The sequence below is a fragment of the Opisthocomus hoazin genome, chromosome 25, assembly GCF_030867145.1.
Source record: "Opisthocomus hoazin isolate bOpiHoa1 chromosome 25, bOpiHoa1.hap1, whole genome shotgun sequence".
Taxonomy (NCBI): Eukaryota; Metazoa; Chordata; class Aves; order Opisthocomiformes; family Opisthocomidae; genus Opisthocomus; species Opisthocomus hoazin.
The window spans coordinates 6690446-6714195 of NC_134438.1; the positions used below are offsets into that span (position 1 = coordinate 6690446).

The following is a 23750-nucleotide window of genomic DNA, read 5'->3' on the forward strand; positions in this document are numbered from 1 at the left end:
GCTGCAGAGCCACATTCCCGGCAGCAGCCAGCCCTGACCAGCTCACCCAGCGGGGTCGGCGCGTCCCACCCCTGCCCCGTGCAGCGCACGTCTCTGCTCCTCGCTCCCCAGGGCAGCACCCCACTCAAAACGCTGGGTGCCCACCCTCGTGGGACCCATAGGCAGGCATCAGCGGCTCCCCCCTCGCTCCCTTCGGCCGAGTCCCGTCCCGTCGGGGGATGCTGCGACCTTTTTGGTGGCAGCCAGCCCTGCCACCCCCCCCACCCACCACCCCCCCGGGACCCTCCTCAGTCCGTCAGCACCACCAGCTCGCCATCGCTCTTGTCCTCGCCCTCCGAGTCCTCCTCCTCGCTGTAGCGGTACATCTCGCCGTCGGCCACCGAGTGCCCGTCGTCGCCGCCGCCGCCGCCGTCGCCCTCCTTGAGGCTGCGCGTGTTGACGATGACGGGCATGCTGGGGTCCACGCTGCGGGGCAGGTAGTGCTCCATCAGCGCCGGCGCCAGCGGCATGCCCACCGGCCGCGGGTACAGCACGTCCGAGGAGGCGGCGGTGGGCATCTGGCTGCCCTGGGGCCTGCGGGACAGGGGAATGCGATCACCGGCCAGGGCGTCGAGGTGCCCTCCCTGCCTCCCCGGGGCACCCACCCCGACGAGCGGCTCGGCGAGCCCCCTCGATGGGAGGAAGGGGCGCGTTACCCTATCAAGTAGCCCTGCCTGGCGTCCTGCCGCCGGTTCCTCATCAGCGCCTTGTACTCGCCCACGCGCAGCCGCTTCCCCTCCACGATGCACGTGCGTTTGGGTCGGGGCTTGTACTTGTAGTCCGGGTACTTCTCCAGGTGCTGCCGGCTCAGCCGGGCTTGCTCCTCGTAGTAGGGCTGCTTCTCCTGGTTCGTCATGGACTTCCACCGGGAGCCTGTGCAGAGAGGAGCCGCAGGGCAGGCTTACACCCCGCCTGGTGCCATGAAACCCATGCCAGCTCCCAGCTGGGATAGCCATGGCGAGTTAATTAACGCTCACATCATCCCCTGTGCAAACGGCACCTGAATTTGCACGCAGCCGGCGAGAGCGGCTGCACCGGCGGGAGCCCCGAGCCGCAGCGGGCAGCCAGCCCTCCGGCACACCGGGAACAGGTCCCCAGCCCTCTCGGGCCGTGGCTTTCGACCCTTTCCAAGGTATGGCAAGCAGGTGCTGCAGCTAAAATAGGCTGTGCCAGCGTGTGACTCGCATTCCCCCGCTGGCTGACCTTCATTGTCATCGCCACCAGCACGCCGGGCAGGAGGGCGACGAAGGGCACAGCACAAAGGCTGCTGGGCTGGGCTGGGAGAGGGGCTGGGGGCCAGGCTGGCGGAGAGAAGGGGTTAATTCCCTCAGCGGAGCACCTGGGAGGCTGCAGCTGGACCAGTGTCCAGTTTGGGAGAGAAAAGGACAAGCTGGAGGTGCCTGGAGAGCCTCAACGTCCTTGGAGATGCTCAACAGTCAACAGGGCACAGCCATGAGCATCCTGATGGGTCTACGGAGTTAGCTGGGCTTTGAGCAGGGCTGGGGACCTCCAGAGACACCCCACCGTCACCTAAATCTTCCTGTCAGTCCCTGTGTGCCGTGTTCCTGGGTGTTCTTCAGCGCTAGCACAGCCCAGCTCCTGTGCCTGCACCACGAGCCAGGTGGCCCGGGTAAACTGAGGCATGGAGACATGCAAGCCCCTTGCCCACTGTGTCCAGGTGTCCTCCACCAGCTCCTTCCCCATGCGCTCGGCCCCTTGCACCATCTCAGAGCCACGTTTCCAGGAGGGCAGGAGAGCACACAGGAACCAAAACCTGCTACCAGCACCTCCAAGAGCAATGCCACAAGGGTAGCATCATCCTGGTGGGCATCACCCACACATGAGTGGCTGAGGATGAGCGGAGCGAGCAGTTGGATGGAGCTTGTGTCCCCCTGCGGGGATGCAGGGGGGGGGGTCCTGCCCCAGCCCCCCCAGCACTCACCCAGGATCTTGCTGATGCTGGAGTTGTGCATGTCCGGGAAGGCCTGCAAAATCTTCCTCCTCTCATCCTTCGCCCACACCATGAAGGCGTTCATGGGCCGCTTGATGTGGTTGTTGTTCCGGGACTCGGGGAAGTGCCGTGAGCCTGCGAGGGAAACCCCAGCAAGGTCAGGAGCCAGAGGCAGGAGCGAGCCGGGGTGGGGGGGTCACAGTGCGGTGCTCCCAGCCGTCCTCACCGTCCATCTCACAGGTCAACAGAGCCTCGTCCAGCCGGTGGGCAGGGGTCTCCTCCACCCGCTCCTTCACTGGGGAAGAATCAATCCCGACGTGGTCCTGGCAGGAGAGCGGAGAGTCAGGAACCAGCTCCGAGCCGCGGATGGAGACCCCGCTCTGGTCACTGATGGTGGGGTTGGAGAGGGGGACGGTGACCACCCGGCGCGCACCCCTCACCTTGCGGTAGGGGTTGCTGAGCGATCCCTCCATGGCTCCGCTGTGGCCGTGCAGCAGCTGCCGCGCGTCCTGGATGGCTTTGGTGATGGCGTCGCCTTCGCCCAGGAACCCTGGCAGGACACCAGCATAGGCACCCATCAGCACGTGACCCCACTCCTCTGACACCCCGCAGCACCCCGTCCCACCCCAGCAATGGACGAGATGACCCACAGAGGACCCTTCCAACCCCTACCCTTCTGTGATTCTGTGAACTGTGTGCCCCAAGGGGGTGGCAGAGAGCAACAGGTGCCCACCCAGGCTCCCCCAGAGAGGAGGGACCCCAGGGAGCAGAGATGTCCCCATCTCTGGGAGGGCATGGGACCATCCATCAGCGAAGGCACTTGGGAACCCACCCAGAGGCAGGTTGGACGGGCTGGTCTGCAGGTCCCTGGTGGCCCCGTGACTCGGTGTGAGGGACTGGCAGCCGCTCATCTTCAAACTGGGTGAGCTGGAGGCACTGGGGAGGTCGGAACCTTTGGGTTTGGCCGTCAGGTTCAGCGGCTGCGAGGTCTCCTGCGGCGGAGGGGAGGGGGGGATGAAGTGCAGCCCCCGCAGCACCCCAGCCCGGGGGATGGAGGTGCTTTGGGGCTGTACCTGCATCTGGAGGTGGCCCGAGCCGGCGGGTCTCTTCAGCGTGGGAGGAGGGGGGCTGTGCAGCAGCTGCACCGGGTAATCCACTGCAGGGAGCAAAGGGAGAGGGGTTGGGGACAAGGCCACCCCGCGGGGCTGGGGCAGTGCCGGGGGACCCCGCTCACCTGGTTTGCAGGGGATGGGCTGGATGGGCAGCGCTAACTGGGAGTCGGGAGTGACGGGGAGAGGCTGGTGGCTGGGGGTGAAGGCAGGGATCATGACGTAGGGCATGTTGACCTGCTGGAGGGAAGAGGAGGAGAGAAGCAGAGCGACCAGACAACCGCTGCGGGACACTGCAGGCAAGTGCCATCCCCCCTTGCCCGGCCCCGGGAGTGGACACACGCCCGGCACACGACAGGGCTGCAATCACCCAGCACGGGAGAGGGGACGCGGGGAGGTGTCCCCCGCCTTTACCTGGATCTGTTGCTGCAGGAGGTTGATTTTGTGCTGCTGCTGGATGAGCTGCTGCTGCTGCTTGGCGATCTGGCAGAGGGGAGACAGCGGGGTTCAGCGGGGTTCAGCAGCATCAGCGGCAGCGCCGAGCTGGCCCCGGCGGGGCTACGGCCCGGCACGAGCTGCCCAGCGCCGGCAACATGGAGACAAGGGGTCTGCGGAGGGTCCCGAGGGCCGTGGGGAGGGCTGGCGGGGGAAGGGGGGGGTCACCCCCACCCCGGTGTGTGCCAGGAGCGTCACCCCGGCCCTTAGCACCATATGGGCCACCCATGAGGAAAAATAGGTGTCCTAAGAGCAAAGAGAGTGCAGTCAGGAAGGAGCCAGTGTGGTTTAATTATTTTAAGGACTGCCATTCCCATCTCCTTTGACCCTCATCCTCCTGGCACCAGGGAGGAAGACAGGGAGACTTTGGGATGGGCACAGAAAACGGGAGGGTTTCTGGGCAGACAGCGAAGTGCCGCTGTCCCCAGTGCCAAAGCCACCTCCCCACCACTCGCAGGGGTCCCAGCAGGTCCTGCAGGGATCCCCAAAGGGATGGATGGTCCCTGGCAAATGCCTCCCCCGAGCAGGCTGCCCGCGGGCACCCGAGCCCACCTGCTCTTGCTGCTGCCGCGCCAGCTCCATCTGCTGCTGCTGCTTCTCGAAGAGCATCGCGGCCATGTTCTTCTGCTCCGAGTGGGCCGTCAGGAGCTGGTCCCGCAGCGTGGACAGCTGGTTGATCATCACGAGTAACTGGAGCTCCTTCTCTGCCAGGCTCTCCTGGGTTCCTGGAAGAAACCAAGCAGTTGCGGGTCAGGGGCTTGGGGAGGGTGACCAGCATCATCACCACTGCCGGGTGCTGGTGGGTGATGCATGGCTGGGGAATGGCTAACGCGCAGGGGGCAAAAAGATCCCCACGTGCTCAACCGTCCCCTCTGTGCAGTCAGCAGGAAGCTTTCCTCAGGGGTGCTCGCTCCCCAAAGAATCAAACTAACGTTTTGTTTAAGGTGGGAAACACCTCGTTTCCAGCCCAGGCTGCCCAGGCACAGGGTGCAGGAGGGAGGATGGTGGAGGTGGGTGGCTGGGGGGAGACCTCACCTTTCACTTCCTTGGACTCGGCGGTGTTTCGGCCCAGCAGCCGCTCCTTCCAGTCGCTGGACAGTAACTTCTCGATGGTCGGCATCACTGTCCGTGCCGGCAGGGACCGGGGTCGGCAGAGCAGGGAGAGGGAGAGGACAGCCAGGTGAACACAGCCCGAGGCTCTGCACCACGGCACGGGGTGGCTTGTCCCATCCCGCAGCTTTGGAGAAAGATGGAGGTGCCCGAAGGGAGCTGGGGGAGTGGTCTCAAGAAGCCACTCAGAAGCCTTTCTTACCCTCCTTCAAGTTCCTGTTGAAGTCCAGCTTCTCCTGGCCGCCGCCGGCCGGCTCGAAGGCAGAGCACCGGGGCTCCAGCGCATCGCCGGCGGGCGAGCGGGACTCCTGCGACACGCACAGCGTTACTCGGCACCCGTTCCCCCAACGGGGACGTCCCCAGGTCTCCGGGCAGGAGATGCTGGGCCGGTGGGATGCTCGGAGCCAGCCCTGCCCCACCGACTGCTGGACCACGCGCTGCCAGGCACCTTCCCCCCAGCCCAGTTTGAGAGCATCTCTGCTCTTTGTGCTGCAACAACTCCTTTTCCGGAGGTTTTTATTATTTATTTAGACTGGCCAGCTCCTCTGAGGGAGGAGGGAGCAGGAGGGCTGAGGCTGCTGGTCGGGGGAGAGAAAACCCAAGAGCAATTAAAAATGGAGAGATGGAGGTGGCAACGGGGAGCTCCACACCAAATTCTGCCAGGGCTGACCCGAGAGCATCAGCAACAGCGAGAAAGCCTTGGAGGAACCTCAGGTTTCAGCTTGGTTTCCTTGGGATGAGGAATAACCACCCGGGGAAACAACCACCCCTCTCTGCTGGGGACAGCCCAGGTCCGGTGTGGGGATGGCCGCGATGCTCTGCCAGCCCCATGGGACCCCAGCCAGGACCAGTGCTTGTCACAGCCACGGGACCCACCTGCAGCAGGGCCTGGGGGTCGGTGGCCTCCCTCGGCGGTGGTCCTGGTGGCCCGGTGGCCCCGGACTCGGTGCTGGGGGCAGCCCCCGGTGGGGACTCGCAGCCTCCCTCCTTCTTCTCCTCCGTCTTGATGGTGCAGTTCACCATGCTGCCCGCTCCATCGAGCTCCAGGTGGGGAGAAACGGGGCTCCTCATGGACATCCTACGGGGAGACAGGGCCATCAGCAGAGTCATGGGGCACCCCCCAGCCATGAGCACCCCTTTCCCCAGCTTGGCCCCACACTGGGGTGCCCTGTGCTGCTGGTTTTCCAGGGGCAAAGGTCTTGCTTTTTGCCACAGCTTGGAGAAGCTGAGATCTTGTTCCTGGCTTCCTGAGCTCAGGCTTTGGCAGATTTGGGGCTCAATGGCCAGAAGCCCCCAGAGGAACAAGCCCTTCACACCACGGCATGGGGTTTAGGGCCAATATGAGCACGTGCCTCCGTGCTTCATCCAGCAGCCTGGCAGAGAGCAACCCAAGACTCACCGCGACAGAGACCTGTGCCAGACCCGAGCCAGCACCACAGGGGTGCCCAGCTATCAGCTCAGGAGCCATCCCCCTCCCCCGCCCCGCCCCAGGAGCCGTGCCTCGAAAGCTGGCAGGGCAGCAGGCAGGTTTCCCGCTCCGATGGGAAATGGAAATCCTGGCCCCGCCGCACAATGGCTGGGACAGCCACCAGAATCGCTCCTCCGGGAGTCCCCGGCACGGCACAGAGCTGGGACGAGCCGAGCCCCAGCCAGGGCAAGGGGCCGGCCACGGGGAACGGCTCTTCCCGACTTCACCAGCATGGCTGTGTGTGCCCGTCCAGCTCCGGTGCTGCCAGTCCCTCGGCTGGGCACCGCAGAAGTGACCGCAGGCTGTTACGGGGGACGAGCCACACAACCCCAGCCGACCCCAGGCACGGCCGGAACTGGTATTTTCAATGGGCTCTGCCCCAAACAACATGTGTTTGAGGAGCTACTGGAGACAGTCCAGCAGAGGGCTATGAGGGTGATGAGGGGACGGGAGCATCTCTCCTACGAGGAGAGGCTGAGGGAGCTGGGCTTGTTCAGCCTGAAGAAGAGAAGGCTGAGAGGGGACCTTAGAAATGCCTCTAAATATCTGCAGGGTGGGGGTCAGGAGGACGGGGCCAGACTCTTTCCAGTGGTGCCAGTGACAGGACAAGGGGCAATGGGCACAAACTGAAGCAGAAGGAGTTCCAGCTGAAGATGAGGAAGAACTTCTTCCCTCTGAGGGTGACGGAGCCCTGGCCCAGGCTGCCCAGGGAGGCTGTGGAGTCTCCTTCTCTGGAGATATTCCAGCCCCGCCTGGCCGCGGTGCTGTGCAGCCTGCTCTGGGTGACCCTGCTTGGGCAGGGGGTTGGGCTGGGTGACCCACAGAGGTCCCTTCCAACCCTGCCATGCTGGGATTCTGTGTCACAGCCACGTCCCTCGCAAAGCCCCAGCCCTTCTGCAGCCTCCAGCGGTGCCAGGGCTGCCGTATCTCCGAGCGAGTGCCGGGCACGCCAGGAGGGATTTGCCTTCTCAGGGCCACCAACCCTCACACCGCACAGCAAGAATGGGAACAAATATCACCCTCCCGAAGCTCGCCTTTCAGGGAGGAATAATGGGAAAGGGAAGCTGTTAAGGAAAGGATTTACACCGGCAGCTGCCAGGAGCCAGGATCCGGGCTGTGGGACCACAGGGGCTGCCGAGGTGGGATGAGGAGAGCACCCTGCCCCGGCTCTGGCACCCCACCACTGGGACCCCCGTACTCTGCTCCCTCTCACCTTCCCACACCCCGACTGCTCATCGGGACCCCCCGAAATCAGGGCTGGGGGTGCGGGCTGGGCTGGGGGGCTCAGCCGGGCTGCCCGAACTCGGGGCAGCAATTACATAACAAACAAAGCCCAGCTCAAGCTGCGAATTAATCAAACCGCTGAAAATAAAACCTTCCTCTCAGGAACTTCAAACAAAAGAAACGAAAACAACAAGGCCGGCTGGGTAATGAAAAGCCAGGGCTGTGAATAGGGGACAAAAGGAAGTGGAACAATAGGGTGTTGGACAAAAGCAATAAAGTAAAGGGAAGTGTGACAGCTCCACAATAGGGCACTGTGCGCGCCAGCCTTTCTGATCTTAGCGGGGCTTTTTTTAATCTCAGTTCCCTTGCCCTCCGCTGAACAAACCACCGCGCTGGCCGGGCCGGCGGCCTTCCTCCCGGCGTCGGCATCGCCCGGTGTCCGCTGCATCCTGCGGCACCGCCCGCCTCGGCCCTTCCTGCCCCGGCTCACCTTGGCCGGCCGGCGCCTGCCTTCGCACGCCCGGGTCCGTGCTCGGCAGCCGTGCCCCAGAGACCCGCAGAAGCTGGGTTTGCCACGCGACGCTGCCCCAGAGCCCGTGCTCTCAATGTGCTACAGCTGGGGAAACTGAGGCACGCGTGCGTGGCGGCTGCAGCACCTTGCCCTGGGCGCCTTCGTAGCTCAGGACCTGCGGGTGTGAGTGCACAGCCGCTCCCACCTTCCAGCCCTTTTGGTTTTTCAAGAGGCAAAAATACCCTGCTCAGTGCATCCCTGCGGCAGGGATGCTGCCCGGGTGCCCAGGCAACGGGGCAGCAGCAGCAACGCTGCAGCGCAGGGCGATGCCTTCGGTGCCTTCGGTTTGAGAGATGCACAGAAGCAGCGTCCCGCTCCTCCGGCAGGTCACATTTCTATTGTGCTTCACCTCCTGGTGCCACTGGAAGTTTACTCTTAAAATGGGGCCGGTACTTTAATAGGGGTCTGTTTGAAAGGGGCCTCATTGTGGATTTATTAGATGGTTTGCTGAATGAAAAAAAAAAAAAGGGGGAGAGAGAAGAAAAAGGAGCGAACGGCGCTGTTATCTTGTTACAGGGCTGGCTCCGCGGCAGCCCCGTGCTGCGGGCTCAGGTGCCGGGCTCCGGGGCTGCCTGTGGCAGACAACAAGGACGGGAACAATTGCCTTGGCACAGGGAGCCGGACAGATCTTCGCCTTTCATGTTTCCCGTTTAATGCAAGGCGGAGGGGAAGGGAGGGAATGGCGCTGGGATGCGAAGTGCCAGCCTGGAGGACCCTCAAGTCCTCGGTGAGGGTGCAGGGACCCATGGGGCTGCTCGCTCCCGGCACGGCGTTTCGGGGAGCACGAGGGGGGCTCATCTCACAAGTGCTGAAGCCCAAAAACACCTGGACTGTGGAGGCATCAGCGTGCTCACCTCGCCTCCAAATCCCAGCCCAGCAAGCCCAAGGGCTGAGATTTGTGGGATGGCGACAGCCAGCTGCTGGGCAGCTTTTCATTCTCCATTCGTACCCCCGACCGGCACGTCCTGCAATTCTCCCCGCGGCCGTGCCACCCTTCCTGCCCGCCAGCCGATCCTATCTGCCCCGTTTGTGTCGCAGCAGAACGGCTCGAAAGGCCGAGGTGCCAGCAAGCCCCCACCCTGCCCGGCACCGCAGACGAGATGCTGAGACCCCCCCGCCGGCACCCAGCGCCTCTTCCCAGTCGCCTGTGCGGGCTCTGGCTTTGCGGAGAAGGGGGCTGCCAGCATCTCCCCCCCCAGCACAGAGCAGCAAGGGGAAGAAAAGCCGAAAAGCCACTCGGCAAAGGTGTGGTACCGGCTCCCCGCAGCCGTGAGAGAAGGGTTTCTGCTGGAGGGGGGGGCTGGCGGACGCGACGTCCTGGAGGCCAGGGGAACTCTGCCCGCAGCTCGGGCAGGGATGAAGCAGACGCTGAGGTTACATCAAAACCTAAAAGATCTGCGCAAAAATACCGGAGGGTGCAGGAGGCCAGAAAGCCACAAACACGCCGAGTCTCCCGGGCTGCCGGGGCGGGAGGAAGAGCCGCAGCGCTGCTCGGCTCGGGGCAGCGGCACGGCCGCCACCGCCGGGGCTGGGAGAGGATGCAAAGTGCCAGGTCCCGCAGCCCTGCCCCGTGCCCCAGCACCCCTGCTCCATGCCGTAGCGTGCCTGTCTCGGGGCTGGTCCTGCCCCTCGACTCGGGGCCGGTCGCACCCCAGGGGTGCAGAAGGGGGGCTCTGGCAGTCCCCCTGCCCATCAGGTTGACCGGGACAGCCGGGGAGGCTCTTGGGTTTTTGTTTTCCTCCCTCTCCCCAGTCACAGCCATCAGTTCATGGGTTATGGTAGGCTCTCCCCTCCAGGAGCCCAGCGCGGTACCCAGCCATCCCATCCCACATCCACCCATCCCGAGCAGCAGGCAGCCCCCCGCCGCATCCCACCGCCACAGCCCAGGTAACCAACCCAGCCCGGGGAGAAGCACGCGGGGCAAAAACCCAAGGGGGGGGAAACACCATGCGAGCAAACACAGCAACGCCGACGAGAGCCGGGGCGGTGCGACACGACCGCTGCGCACGCACCAGCCACGCGCAGCCTTCGCAGCCCCCGAGAGAGAGAGCAGAGGAAAAAATAAAGACACACACGGACATTTTCTTCTTCCAAGTGGGGCCTGAGGAATCCCGGCCGGCCACCGGGACAGACAATAGCCCATCTCCTGCCAGACGAGCAGGCCATTTTCCTGCCAGACTTGGAATGTCCTTTCGGGGCTGTTTCCAACCGTTTCCGCCCGGCGTGCCTTCACACATAAAAGAATGGATGGCTTCCTCCGCCGTGCCCGGGCAGCGATGGCCAGGGATGGCCGAGGCGAACGGCCGCGGCTGGGGGAAGTTCACGGGGCTGCCGTCCTCCCCGGGGACGCAGAGCAGCCGTACGGTGGGTTCTTCCCCGGGCAGGCGAAAGCAGGCGGCTGCGGGGCTCTGCCATCCCCAGCCGTGGACGGAGGGTGATGCCAGCACGTTGGCTATGCAGTGTAGGTGAAACGGGGCAGAAAGAGGGAGACCCCGGGGCGTACCGCTTCTGAAAAAGCAAGGTTTAAACCCAGAAGGCACCTGGATGATGAAGGTGTCCAGCCCCAGAAATGCCACCACCCCTGAGCAGCCGCTCGGAGCAGCGATGCTCGCAGGACACGTGCTGGCCCACGGACCGGGCTGCTGCAGCAACGGAAACCCTCTGCTTCTGGGGGAGCACGAGCCCACGTTTCGCGCATCCTCAGACGCTGCGCTTTCAACACCTTACCTGCCACAACCTCCATCTGCCCAGCAAGCTGCCGAGAGCTCAGGCTGCCGGAAAAGCTGCAAAATCAGCGCCGAGAAGGGAGATCTTTGGCAGGTGGGGGGATTTTGGGGGAGCAGAGGGGCAGCTGTAAGCGCCCAGCAAGTGCAGAATGGAGCAGCAGGCTGGCACTGCGTGCGAAGCCCTGCCATGGGCAGGATGGTGCCCACGCAAGCTGCCAGGCACCTCCCGCCCAGCGGTAGCCGATGGTTGCTTCACCATCCTAGTGAGAACCCCAGACCCCAACCACCCCGCTCCATCCTGGCAAGACTTGGGGTCCCATGGGAGAAGCTCCGGCGTCAGCAGGAGCTGGGATTTCCCACTGTCCACACAAAACAGAGCGGCCTTTGTCCAACCTCCATCCACCATCGGTTCCCCGAAGGCAGTTTCTCTCCCCCTGAAGGATCACGGCCTCCGGAAGCGTCTCTACGGGTCGGAGCAAAGTGGTGACGCTGCGGTGAGAGCATCGGCATCACGGAAACTCCCGGGAACGGCCGGCGCAGGAAGGGGCAGGGGGTCAGCCCTCTGCATGTGCCACCCGGAGCACCTCGCCTTCCACCCAGGTCTTCTCTGTCCCCTCTCTGACCGGGCCTGGGACCCCCGTCCCGGTGTCCCTGGGATCGTGCCTTACGCCCTTGGCAGAGTTCCTGTTGCCACAGCCTCAGCGCTGCCACATTACGGCTCTTTGTGGGGAGGAGCATCAATTCCCCATCTACTGAGAGGACAAGCAGCAACGCGGGTCTCCTCTTACCGCACGGCACTTGGCAGATTTAACCCTAAAGCAATTACAACCAGCTAGCGTAGAATTTACTAATTCTACCCAAAAAAAAACCCCAACCTGCCCTCTTCAAAGGCCCCCAGGCCGTATCCCGGACTGCTAATGAAACGCATATCCCTCTGATGCATGCCAGCAGAGAAGCCCTTGAGAAGTTCAGGGGGAAATCAAATCAATCCTGCTATTCAAAACTTGAGGAGAGAGAGAAAATAACTGATATTAATCACTGACTTCACTCGAGTGAACACTTGCAAGACAGGGGGAAAAAGATGAATTCTCAGGCTGTGGTGGGGAAGAAGAGGATCGGGGTTGTCGACCAGGACGGCTGCACATCCTCCATGGCCTGTGCACACCAGGAGATCCCGGCTCCGTGCTCTGTGTGAGCACTAAGCTACAGCAGATTGAGTCCTCGGAGGCTCGGCTCCCGCTTTCCTATCTCTCGTGGAATAACCCCACTTGCCGAAATCCACCTCACCCCTTCGGGGCTTGCACCCTGCCCCGGGACCAGCTGGACCCGAGGAGGCGGTGACGGAGCCTGGACACGTGGGATGCTCCGGGTGCGAACGGGAAAGCGAAGCCTCCCGTGATAACGATGAGACAAGCACAACACGCTCCCTGTGGGTCCGCGTGTCCAGTCGATCCAGCCCAGTGCAGGTTTTAACTGGGCCACTGCCCCCACTTACTAACAGTTTCCAGCTCACGGCTAACTCCGGTTTTGCGGTGCTTCGGAGGGGGTTTTTATCACCTTGCTCTGGTTTCTTATGAGACGGCAGAGGGACTCATCACTGCAAAACGCTTTCCTGTCTTGGCGTAAAGGGTTACCCAGCTGCTCCCTGCCCGAGGGCTCTGCTGGGACCCCCCCCACCACCCGGCCGTGCCTCCGCATCCCAGGATCCAGGGATGTCACCTCCCGCAAGCCCGGCTGCATCAGGATGCAGACAAAAACCAGCCGATGGTTTTATATCTATCCGCATAACGAAATCAAATACAAAGAGGCGGTCGGATCCTTCCCCGAGTGTAAACTGGCACACGTCCACCGCCTTGACAGCCACAACCCAAACACATTTTTCCTTTGCTGGGATGAGCGACAGAAGGGTTTTAAGTAGGGCAAAAATTAAACTGAACCTCAGGTGGAACTTCCTGGCCGCGAGATTTATGAGCCGGGGAATGATCTCATCAGGGAAGCGGAGGAAACTCCGTCGCACTGGAATTATTTAAAACCGTGCAAAGCCCGGAGGAAGAAGGCGCGGGAACAATCCCAGTGACGGCCCACGTGATGGCCGGGGACCGTGCTGGTCATTCCCGTTTCCTGGCCCACAAGACTAGACTGTCTGCAAGATGGGGGCTGCTTTTTATTTTTCTTCCTCTCCATAAGACGTATTAATAACGAAAAAATCTCCTTGCACCGCCTCCGGCTTTGCAGGCAGATAGGCTTCTTGTCCAGGGAAGGTTAGGTGGTTGAAAGCATCTTTAAGCAAGGGGAAAGCATCTTTAAGCTCCGGGGTGCAGCAGGAAAAGCGGGTGCTCAGCAGAGGCGAGCACTTCGCTTGGGTCCGAGCGGCGGTGTGGGCAGGGACGGCCGGGGAGAAGGGCTGGAAGAAGAAACTCCCCTTCCCTGCAGGTCTAAATGCTCCAGGGAAAAATGCAAAGCCCCCAGTCTTCATATTTGCAGAGATCCTCTCCTCCCTGCACCTCTCCCCTCTCCCCTCCCTTTCCTCCCCAGCGTTAGAGCCAGTGGAGCACAGAAACATCGCACCGTATTAACCAGGGAAGGTGCAGGGGAAGCGAGAGGAGGGAGGAACCCTGAAGACCGGGTATTTACTCTTTCTTTCCCTTTTTCTGCCTCAGAAATAATTTTTAAAACAGGTTTCCTGCTTTGCCTGGATGCAAAAAGACCAGCAGCGAAACCCGCCGGGCTCGCAGGCGCTGAGGCTTTGCACCCAAAGTGGCTGGATCAGGCCCGTGGTCCCCGTGATGCCGGGGTGGTGGGTGCTCAGGGGAGCTGCCAGGTCCCCGGGACCCGGCGGAGGTCCCTGGGGCTGCTCCCACACCCCCCTCCCACCACCTCAGCACAGCTCCTTCCATCACCCCCCTCCCCAGTTTAACCCATTTGCACCAAACAATCAGTTACGGGAAAGAAATCATTAAAATCAGCAAACCCAGAGCAAATAAAGCAAGATCCATGCCCGGAGCAGGAGGCCAGCGGAGCCGGGAGGCGAGGGACGGGGACAACTCACCCAGCCCCGGCGGGACGGCGCGGCGACGCTGGTGCGGCGAGGGAGCGCGGTTAGTGCGTCTCCCTCCTTTTCTCTGCAGTTTCTGTCCCCCCCTCACCCAAAAGCAGCCCTCGGGCTTATCGGGGAGGCCAATCTCGGTGTCGTTTTTTTTGTGTAATTTCACTCACTCAGCGTTTCCAGGCAGAGCGGAGGGCACGTTTGACTCGGCTGCTCGGTAAACAATACTTTCCTATCGCATGACGGAGGGGCGAAGACATCTGACCCTTTTCCTCTCCTGCTTAGAAAAAACAAAAAAGACACGGGGCTCACTCGCCTCGACGGCCATCCGCCATGCACCCCCGGGGCTTGGGGCTGCAGGGAGGGCTTTCCAAACCCTTTTTCCACGCACTTTGCCATGAGGGACCCACGGGTGAGCTTTGCGGCACGCGGGACCCGGTGCTATTTTGGCACAGCCCCATGGTCCATCCTGATGGCATCGGCCGGTGTCCGTCACCCCCTACCCTCGCTGAGCTTCTCGTGGCATTTCACACCTTCCACTAACGTCATCATTTTTCCAGCCGCCCCCAGGCTTTGGGGGGGGTGGGGGGTGTCCCTCTTTCGGGGGACCCATCCCATCTCGCTTGCACTCGTGTTCTCCCGGGGTGAGCTGGGCACACACGTGAGCACTGAAAGGGTGCTCAGAGCCAGCCCCGGTGCCTCTCACTCACGGCACCCAAAAATCATGGGGCCGCGTTTCCGCCCGCAGTGCCCCACGCCCCGCAGCCGCCAGCACCCCGGAAACCTCCGGGGTCCTTTCGCATGGGACCCTAAGCCACAACCAACAGGTCCTTATGCCTGAGCCGCCATGTGCTGGGACATGGAGGGACAAAGGCCCCGCGGAGCCACCTCGCCCTCCCCAGCTGCTGCCCAAATTCGGGGTAGGGGCGAGCTCCAGCTGCTGGGGCCACCTGACATTTCAGCAACAGATTTTATGGGGTTTTTTTGTTGCTGGCGTGACGGGAGCTGCCCCACGAGGTGCCGGGGCCATCGTCAACCTCCCTCTGCAAGAAAAGCCAGCCTGAAGGACGGGTGCTCGGCGCCAGAAGCTGTCCATCATCTTGCCCAAATCATCACACCCTTACTAATGGCAACCCTGACCCCGCTCCTGCTGCGCTGCGGCTCAGAAGAGTCGTGGCTGGCTGAGTCTGGATGAAAACCCCCAAGGAAAAACGCTTCTGGCCTGACTTCTCCCCCTTATCAGTGTGAGCCGTGGTCACTTCCACAGTGTTACCCCTGATTTAGGGTGCGGATTCAGGCTCCCACGTGAACGGCTCAGGGTTTAGCTCATCCCCGCGGGCGAGCCGGAGCACCCCGCCGCAGCGGGAACGGGGCTCACCGCCGGCATCGCCTCCCGGGGCCGGCGATCGCGTCAGCCGAGCAGGTCTCACGTCTGCGAGAGAGAAATCGCCAGAGGGAGCGGCGGTCTGGCTCACGCCATGTTTGTCGCTAACGGTTCTTTCAGCTCAGGGAGAGATCTCGGGTTCAGGGGGGATCTCGGGTTCTGGGGGTGGGGGGCACCCCATCACCCGTCCCGCTGCCGGACCACGGGGTCCAGCGACCTTCCGAACCACGACCACCCTGCAGGGCTGCTTCACACCTCTCCCCTCCACAGCCCACGAAATCCCGGTCGTGCCGCGGCTCCCGGCCGGGCTCCTCTTCCTCCGGGGGAGCAGAGAAATTCAGCAACAAGCTTTCACCGGCCTGCTGGGATAGTTTTCATTGTACAACAAAAACACAGCACGGACAAGGGTTGAGGCGTTGCAGCAAGAAGCTGCCAACCCTCCCCGTTTGCAAGGGGGTCTCCCAGGGCCCCCAGCCAGCCCGCGGCTCCCTGCGTCCCGCAGCACAAGGGGCTCTTTGTGCCCGGTGGCACCTGTCCCCCCGCCCCGTCCACTGATTTCCCTTGGGGTCCCCAAGCCAGCTCCCTCCTCCACGTGCCGTGTCCCAGCGTGCTCCCTGCGTGGATTAACGGAGCTATGGGCAGGCACAGGCAGGCACACGCAGCCCCCCGCGCTGCGCCCCAGCTGCATGCTGTGGGGTGGCATCGGGCAGCGCGGGGAGGACGAGAGGGGCTGGAGGGGTTTCACACCACCGCGGCGAAGTTGCACGCGGCCGCCGGAGCTGGGCTGACCGCACCGGGAGCCCCGCGGGGACGGCCAGCTTCGCTTTGCCCCTCTAAGCGGAGGAAGGAGGAGGGCTGGACGGGACCGTGGGCTGCGGTTTGGAGCCCGAGGGGCTCAGGGGCAGAGCCGGCTTCGAACCCTCGCAGGGGTCCCGCCGCGTGTTCCCCTGGGCTGTGCCGTTTGCACCAAAAGCCGTGGCCAGTACCGGCCTTACCTGCAAACACAGACACGCACAAACTCCCTCCTGAAAAAGCGTGTGCTCCCCAGCCCAGGTCCCAGGACGGACCCGCAGCAGCGCAGCCGTAAGGACTGGGCACGGGAAGCCCGGGAAGCCCAATGGCCAGTGCCGCACCTGGAGACCCAACCCACAGCCCGAGAGCCTCCAAGCAAGGCAAACGCTGCTCTGCCTCTGCCCGCGCCCTGCGTAGCTACGGATGGGTCCTCCAGCCTGCCCAGGCGTAGCCCTGGGGACCCCCCCCCCCCAGTTAACCCTCCAGCTCCTGACATCCCCGTGTCACAGCGAAGAAAAACAAACTCCTGCTCATCCATCAGGTCCCGAACAGCCGCCTCTCCCGCTCGGGAATTCACCTGCGGAGCTCCCCACGGAGCTCCCCATGGACCCACGCAGGGTGGCCCTGCCCGTGGACCCCCTCCCGCAGGCAGGCACACTGGTGTTCGAGCCCCTGCCCCGGGGGATTCGCTTTCCGGCTGGGCGTGCAAGGTAGAAGAATAGAGCCAAGCCCTCTATTGTTCCAGACAAAAGATAAGCCGGGCTCTGGCATCTGGGCAGGGAGCGGGCAGGGCCACCACCCGGGGCCACCACCCTGGGCCAGAGCAGGGGTTTTCTACACCCTTCCCATATCAGCTCATTTCCAGTAGATGAACCAGAGGGGCTGCTGGGGGGGGGGTGGGGGACCCTCCCGCCCAGCTCGGAGCTCGCACACCCACGCACACGCACCCCTGGTCACTGCAGCCACGCTCGCAGGCTCCCTCCCAGCTCCGCGTGGTCCCCAGTTTCTGGTGGAGTGGCCACAGGCACCCACACATCCCCCCCCCGGGTCAGGACACCCGGGACGAGCTGTGTCCCTACAGACCCCGGTCCTGTCCTCTCCCCACCCCGAGCTGCTTCTCCTGGCTGCATCCCGCAGGGACACGGTGGGGACAAAGCCATGGGGTGCTGGCAGGAGGGATGCGGGTTGCCCAGCGCGGGGGACTGGCTCTCCGGTGGCCTCGCCAGCCGGCGTGGGGAGCAGGGTGGACATGCAAGCCCAGGACCACCGGCTCGGCACACCCCAGCACCCCTGCTGCAGTCCGACTCGCACCATCACCTAGCTCAGCTTTCTCAAACCGGCGGTTTTCCAGGCTCTGAAGAAGGCTGCAAACCGGTGGCGTGCTGTGCTATCAACACCCAGCCAGAACCAGCGAGGAAGACTACGAGGGACGAGGGCTGCTCGCTGCAAACCCACAGCCAGGCACCCAGGCAAGAGCCGTGCTAGGTGACAACACCGGAGGTGACGATCGCTGCGATGGGTGCTGAGTACAGCAGCACGAAAAGCCTCGTCCCTGCTGGGAAATGCCCCCGCTCCATCCCCGCAGGGCTGCCGGATGGGGGCTGCCGGCACGCCCGGCCCCAGCGTCCCACCACCGCGTCACCCGGCCGCGCTCGGCCCTGCCAGCCCCGCTGAATGGGACAGGTCGACTTTCATGTCCAAAGAGTTTTGATTTCTGGCCCGGCAGTGGCAGGGACCCAGTGGCAGGGGAGGGCGGCAGCCCCAGCATCGCGTGCTGCGTGGGGCTGGCAATGCCGCTGGGTATTTCTGTCTACCTGCTTCTACATCTTCTCTGCCTTCTCCCAGCTCACAACAACCCCATTTTGCACGGGCAAAGAGGATCAAATACCCCCGCTGGGCTCACTGCAGCCCCCACGTTCTTTCAATTCTCTTTGCGATATTTAATTTATCATCTTATCCTCTTTCCTCCCAACAGACGATGGACTGCCACGAGCTGCCTTCACCAGGCAGAATTAAAAAACAAGAACTCAGCCCAGCTGGTTTTGGCCTGGGCGAGTGGGTGCTCGCAGAGGTGGCTTTAATGATGAGCCCCGTTATCTTGTTCCTCTCTGATAAGACACCTGGGGGTAGGTGGGGGGAGGCTTCCCAGCCTCCGCAGCCACCAGACTGCGTCTTTTATAACGGTCACATGCCTCGAGCGGGGCTGGGTGCTAATGGGGCATTAAATTATGGAGAGGCAGAATTTCAAATATTTCAGATCTATCTCCCAGTTTGCATTCTTCAGCTGCAGGGCTGCAAGCAGGAGCGGGACAAGAAGGCAGGGAAGGGAGCTTCCCTCCGGCACAGTGCTCCCAGAGGTAGCTTTCCCCTTGGAAAACAACACTGCAAGCAGCTGCAGAGCCATTCGGGGTCCAAGGTGCCGGTGGGTGCGGGGAGGCGAAGGGGATGAGGCCGTTTCAGCCGTGTCCCTGACGCCATCCTCCACTTCAGCCACGCGCTCCACCACACTGCTATAAATGCTTTACCGAGGCGGATCCAGCCGCTGCATCCCCTGCTCCTGTTTTTTACCGACCCATCCGAGCGGCTGGGGGGTTTCTGACGCGAGCCCGGGCCCCCCCGCGCCTCCCCAGCGCCGAGATGGTGGGACTGGGCAGACCAAGGGCCCTTGTTTGGGGCTGGAGCGGTTCCAGCTTGGGACATGTGGTCCCAGAGCAGGTGGACGTGGAGTGGGAGGGAGGGCTTCCAAGCAGCAGAAAGCTTTCCAAAAGTCGATGCCGTGGACCCTGCCAACTTCCCTCGTGCTGGAGGAGCCCACGCACTTCTCAGCCGTGCACACGCAGCACCCGGCAGTGGGGTGCTCCCCGGGGGCACGGCCGGGCCGGCCGCAGCTCTGCCCGAGTTCACCGCTGAAGTTACTCCCCAAAAGGCACAGGATGGGCTAAAGGCACCGAGATGTTTTCCAGCAGACCTGTCATAAGCTGCACTAATTTATTTCCCTTTTGCATGTTCTTTAGCGGGTTAAACAGGGTGGAAAGGAGTGATGCGGCGCGCAAAACTTTTCAGTGTCCCAAATCTTCCTCCCCGCAGTGCAATGAAACCAAAACCTCCACAAAGTTTGTGGAAAATAAAGCAGCAGAGCCTAGGACAGCCCAGCCCTGCCCGGCCAGGGGTGGCCGTGATGCTGCCAGGGACCCCCAGCCGTGGAACGCCCGGCCCCGGGGCTGCCCGTCTCTCTGGGCTCTCCCTCCCACCGAGCACAACCCCTCCACCAGCCCCGCTGCCAGCCCAGGCTGCCGTCAGACACACAGAAAGCGGCAGCTTCGACCCATCGCTATTTGCTAGGTGAGGGAAAATGAAATTATTTCGTTACCAGTTCCCAGCTTGTAGCGATGCCACGTTCAGCAGCACGGCCACAGGAGAGAACAAAAGAGGCCAAGCCGGCTTTCTCCACGGCACCGCAGGCTGTAGGTAGCAACTGCCCTGTCTGTGAGCGGACTATTTTTTTTTCTAATAAATGCATTTTTTTAGGAAAATAAGCAGTACGCATTTTATTAGCACGGCTGGGAACTTCCAGGGTGGAAAACCAGAGCAGAGCTGTACTGACAGCGCGTCCCTACAACCGGTCACAGCCGCCGGTTAAAGGTTGTTGCTTCGGTAAGAAAAGCTTTTCGGATCTCGGCAAGCGCACGGGCAGGCGCAAAGCCGGCCCGACACCGACCCGCGGCGATGTTTCCAACGGGATAACGCTGGAGCGAGCAGGAACGCGGCTCTGCGGCAGGCAGACAAAGCGGGGCTCACCGCGCTCGCACGGGACGGCAAGCAGCCCCGCGCCGGGGGCTCACGGGGCTGTCCTGCCGCTCTGCCAGCCCCCAGGGTCCCCAAATCCCCTCAATTCTGCAGTGAGGGATCCCCCCAAAGCAAAGCCACCACGCCAAAATCCTCCAAAGTTTGGTTTTGCCACACGCCGGAGAACGGGGGAATCTCCCCGAGCAGCCGCGGCTGCCCCGAGCTCACGGGAGGGCTGGGGACAGCGAGGTGACCTGGCGGCGAGTGAAGTGTCCCACGCCGAGCCCACCGTATCCCACAGGGAATCACTGCCCCACTCCACCTGCTCGCCAGGAAACTTCCAACGCCCGTAGGACCAGCCCCAAGGATGCTCCGGCTGCGGGACATGGCTTGACCCCGCATCCCGGGAGCAGCAGGCACGCAGCCCCCCGCCATCGCCCCCCAAACCAGCCCTCAGCACTCACCTGGGGAGCGCAAAGGACGCTGCTACCCCTCGCCCCCGTCCCCCGACCTGCTCGCGGGGCTCCAAACGGCCGCTCGGCCCCAGCCCGCTCTCGGCTCTGGGAAGGCGACGGGCAGGGAGAGCGGCCGGCTCCGGCAAGCGCCCCGGGGAGCCCACCAGCAAGCAACGCATGTAAAAATAAACCCACTGAAAGACAAGATTTACCGTGCTTCTGCGTTCCCTGCACGGAGAGAAAAACCCTTCCCCTGCGTCCCCTGGACGAAATCAAAACCCCTCCAGCACATAACAAGTTTACGATCGGCTCCATCTCCCCTATGTCCCCGCGCGCCAGGGCACAGCTCCCCGGCCCCCCCACGGAAAATGGACATTTCGGCAGGGAGACAAAAAGCCCAGCTATTCCCCCCGGGACATCTCGCACCCCGGCTGGCACAAACTTTGCTCGTCAGGAGGACTTTCCGGAGGGGGCGGTTTGGGTGCTCTGATTTGGCAGGGGTAAAAAAAGCAACGCGGGCATGCCGGAGGAGGCGAGCCGCCCCGACAGCACGCAGAGCTTCGCGGCGGGGAGGGAAACGGATTTTGACAAATTCGGGGATCTCTGCTCTTACCTATTACCCTGCTCCCAAGGGATTTCGCCTCCCGCCAGCGATGCCGGATCGGATGGCGAGGCGAGCCCCCGGCCCCGCGGCCGCGGCTCTGCCAGTCGCCCGTGAAACGAATCAACAGCACGGAGGGAGATGCTGGTAAAAATGTGTCACTCGCAAACGATTCAGAAAACTGTCTTTAGCCTGCCCACGTTTGTCAAAGGACAGCAGCTATTTTTAACACAAAGCCTCTGAAATCGCAGGCTTTCAGAAAAGAAAAAAAAAAAAAAAAAGTACTGTATCAGTGTCAACAGAATGGATTCTGTACAAAATTAAATTGAACTGAAAGGAAATTGCATGAATTACAAACACGAGTTATTGGCTCAATAGGAGAGTAACCGAGCGATATTATCTGCTCTGTGCTGTGGAGAAAATCACATTAGCTGAGCTAATGGTCCTTTTTCACTCCTAAAATCTATTACTCCAGATTTGCTTTGGAAGTCAAGTGTTTTCCATGCTGAAGGTACTTCACAAGATGTAACTGAGACTCGAACACTATGCGGCCACGGTCTGTAATTTTTCCTGGGCAGCATCCCTCCCTGGCACCGAAACCCCGGCATAAAACACTGGAAATCATTAGGCGAAGCTGGAAAGGAGCAAAGTTTCTATTTATTTGCGCATTTCACACCAAAACCTCTCCTTTACGGCTCCCCGGGCGATGCATCTCTCGGTTGTTCTCTTTCACCAGTAACTTTGTCGGTGTTCAACCACGGGGGTCCCCGGGACCCAGCACCCAGCCTGTGCTCCATCACCCCCGGTGCTGCTCCCTGAGCTGAGGGTGACCAGCACCCAGGGGGGTGAAATCCCCCAAATATCCCCCGCAGCTGCACCCACAGCCCCGCCAGCCGCCCCGGGACCCCTCGGCACGAGCCCCGCTGCCGGGAGGGCTCCGCTCTACAGCAGCTTCAGCCCCCCGAGACCCAAACCTGCCCCGGACGGGTGGGACATGGACTCCAAGGCGCGGGCAGGACCCGCCATGGCTGCCGGGGAAGACGTCAGCTCACTGACAAGGTTCATCCGCTCTTAGGTCCCAGCAAGCGACAGAGTTCGGCGCCGACCCCGGTCCCAAACCCTCTCTCCGGACACGTGCTGTCGCGACGCCGTCGCTGCAGTTCGTTAGAACAACCCCAGCCCCTCTCGGGCTGACAAGCACCCACGCGTGGCACCCACGGCAGGTTCTCCCGCCCGGACCCCGCGCCCGCTTCCCGATGGAGACGGCGCTGGGGGACGCGGCTCTCCGCGACGGGCTGGAGCGATGCGATCGCCTCTCCCCACCGAGCACACCTCGAAAAGGCGGCGGGAGATGCGTGACGGGGCAGGGATGTCCCGTCCATCCCACGGCGGGGGACGAGGGATGGGGACCCCAACCCTGAGCGCCACGGAGTCGTGATCGCTCATGAGCAGCCCCAATCCCTGCGGACACACGCGTGTGCCGGCGGCCGGGCCCTGCGTCCGTCTGTGCCGCCGCAGCGTGTCCGCCTGTCCGTGCACAGTGTCTGTGCTGTGACCCCCAGAGCTGTGTCTGGGGGGGCTGTCAGCCTGCACCCCTCTGCCCTCCGACCCACAGCACCCAGTGGGGCCGGGGCTGCGTGCCCGGGACAGGAGGACGGGTCCCACCAGCGCGAAGGGGCGAGAAACCTTCCCAGGGTGGGTGGGACGGGGGTCCGGGGAGGGGGCTTCAGTGGGGCAGCTCTTGGCAGCCGGGTCAAGGGTCTGGGGGGGGGAAGGATGTCATCCATGGGTTAACCCCTTGCCCGCCGGCCCTGTGCCCCCGGGGGGTGCCCGTGGCTGAACCCCTTCCCAGCCGGGCTCTCCCCCTCCCCGGCTGCCGGCGCGGGGGGTGCTCTCGGAGTTTGCAGCCCCTGAACTTTGCAGCAGGGACGGGGCTGTGCGAGAGACGGACCCCGCACCCCCCCCCCCCCCCCCCCCCGCTTCCCCTTCTCCTGTTGAAGCAAAGGGGCTTGGGGGGGGGGGGGGGGTCCTGCCAGGAGCCCCCCCCAGCCCCGCTCAGCCCAGCCGGGCTCGGGGATCGCGACCCAGGAGGATGCTCGGCGACCCGGGGCCGTGTCAGTGCCCCTCCCCCCCCCCCCCCGCCCCGGGCAATGTCCGTGCCCCCCCGCCCCGGGCCGTGTCTCCGGCCGCACTCACGGCTCCGCTGCGCCCCGGTCCCCGCCGCTGCCGCTGCCGGTGCTGCCGGTACTGGTGCTGTTGGTGCTGCTGGTGCCGGTGCGGGCTCCGCCGCCTCCGCGCCCGGCTCAGGTCCGCTCCATGTCCCCAGCGCCTCCGGTGGGAGCTGCCCCGGCGCCGAGAGAGAGCGAGGAGGAGGAGGAGGAGGAGGAGGAGGGGAGGAGGAGGAGGGGAGGAGGAGGAGGAGGGACACTGGTCCAGCCAGCCAGCAGCCGGCTCCGGGGCGGCCACTCTGCCCCGTTCCCTCCCCTCGGGACCCCCTGCCCCGCCGGGGGACCCACGCGTGACACGGCCGGGAGCCTCCGGGCTGCTCCCACCCGCTGTTCTGGGGTCCTGCGGCGAGGGCCGAGACACCCCCGCAGACTCAGGCAGGACTCGGAGGAGTCTGGGGGGCACCCTGGGACCCCCCGACACCCCCGTCTGTGCAGGGATCAATCCTACCCACGCCAGCGAGGGGCTGGAATGGTGCCCGGCCACGCAGCACTGGGGGGGACTCCCAAAACCACGTCACACCAAGCGACAGACCCCCCCAAACCCGCCTTCCAGCCTCCCCCATCACCCCCAATTTTTCCTCCCTCACCCAGGCCACCCAAACCAGTCCAAAACCACAGACCACCGCGGGGCTGGGAGACAACACAGCCCGCCGCCCCCCAGCCGGACGGACAGCCGGACAGACAGCCGGACGGACAGCGTTCTGGCACACAGGCTGGGGGACCCGGTGCTGGTGCTGAGCAGATAACCCGTCTGGGAGCTCGGAT

At 63.2% G+C, this 23750-nt stretch overlaps 1 protein-coding gene across 4 annotated transcripts; it reads right to left on the reverse strand.

Annotated features, from left to right (window-relative positions):
- Positions 1 to 282: 282 nt before the first annotated feature.
- SOX13 (SRY-box transcription factor 13) lies at positions 283 to 23035 on the reverse strand. 4 transcript variants are annotated; one of them, XM_075442890.1, is made up of 14 exons: positions 22954 to 23035; positions 5581 to 5782; positions 4907 to 5012; positions 4630 to 4716; positions 4147 to 4319; positions 3514 to 3582; positions 3225 to 3336; positions 3064 to 3146; positions 2823 to 2982; positions 2431 to 2540; positions 2217 to 2313; positions 1982 to 2125; positions 696 to 912; positions 283 to 573 (listed from the first exon to the last, which is right to left on the reverse strand). In XM_075442890.1, exons 2-14 carry the CDS (start codon positions 5779 to 5781, stop codon positions 288 to 290), a joined length of 1845 nt encoding a protein of 614 aa, XP_075299005.1. In that variant the 5' UTR covers position 5782; positions 22954 to 23035; the 3' UTR covers positions 283 to 287. The 4 variants fall into 4 exon arrangements, with proteins under 4 accessions (XP_075299005.1, XP_075299006.1, XP_075299007.1 ...); XM_075442891.1 differs by having other exon boundaries at positions 714 to 912; positions 3225 to 3339; XM_075442892.1 differs by having other exon boundaries at positions 283 to 465; positions 3225 to 3339.
- Positions 23036 to 23750: the final 715 nt, after the last annotated feature.

Bases quoted from the DNA above. Each gene is read 5' to 3' on its own strand.
- SOX13 (XM_075442889.1), bottom strand. From the start codon at position 5,781: ATGTCCATGAGGAGCCCCGTTTCTCCCCACCTGGAGCTCGATGGAGCG. The intron at 2,541-2,822 runs GTGGGTTCCCAA...GTGTCCTGCCAG, and splicing joins CCCGTCCAACCTGCCTCTGG to GGTTCCTGGGCGAAGGCGAC. The intron at 913-1,981 runs GTGAGTGCTGGG...CTCTCTGCACAG, and splicing joins CAGCATCAGCAAGATCCTGG to GCTCCCGGTGGAAGTCCATG.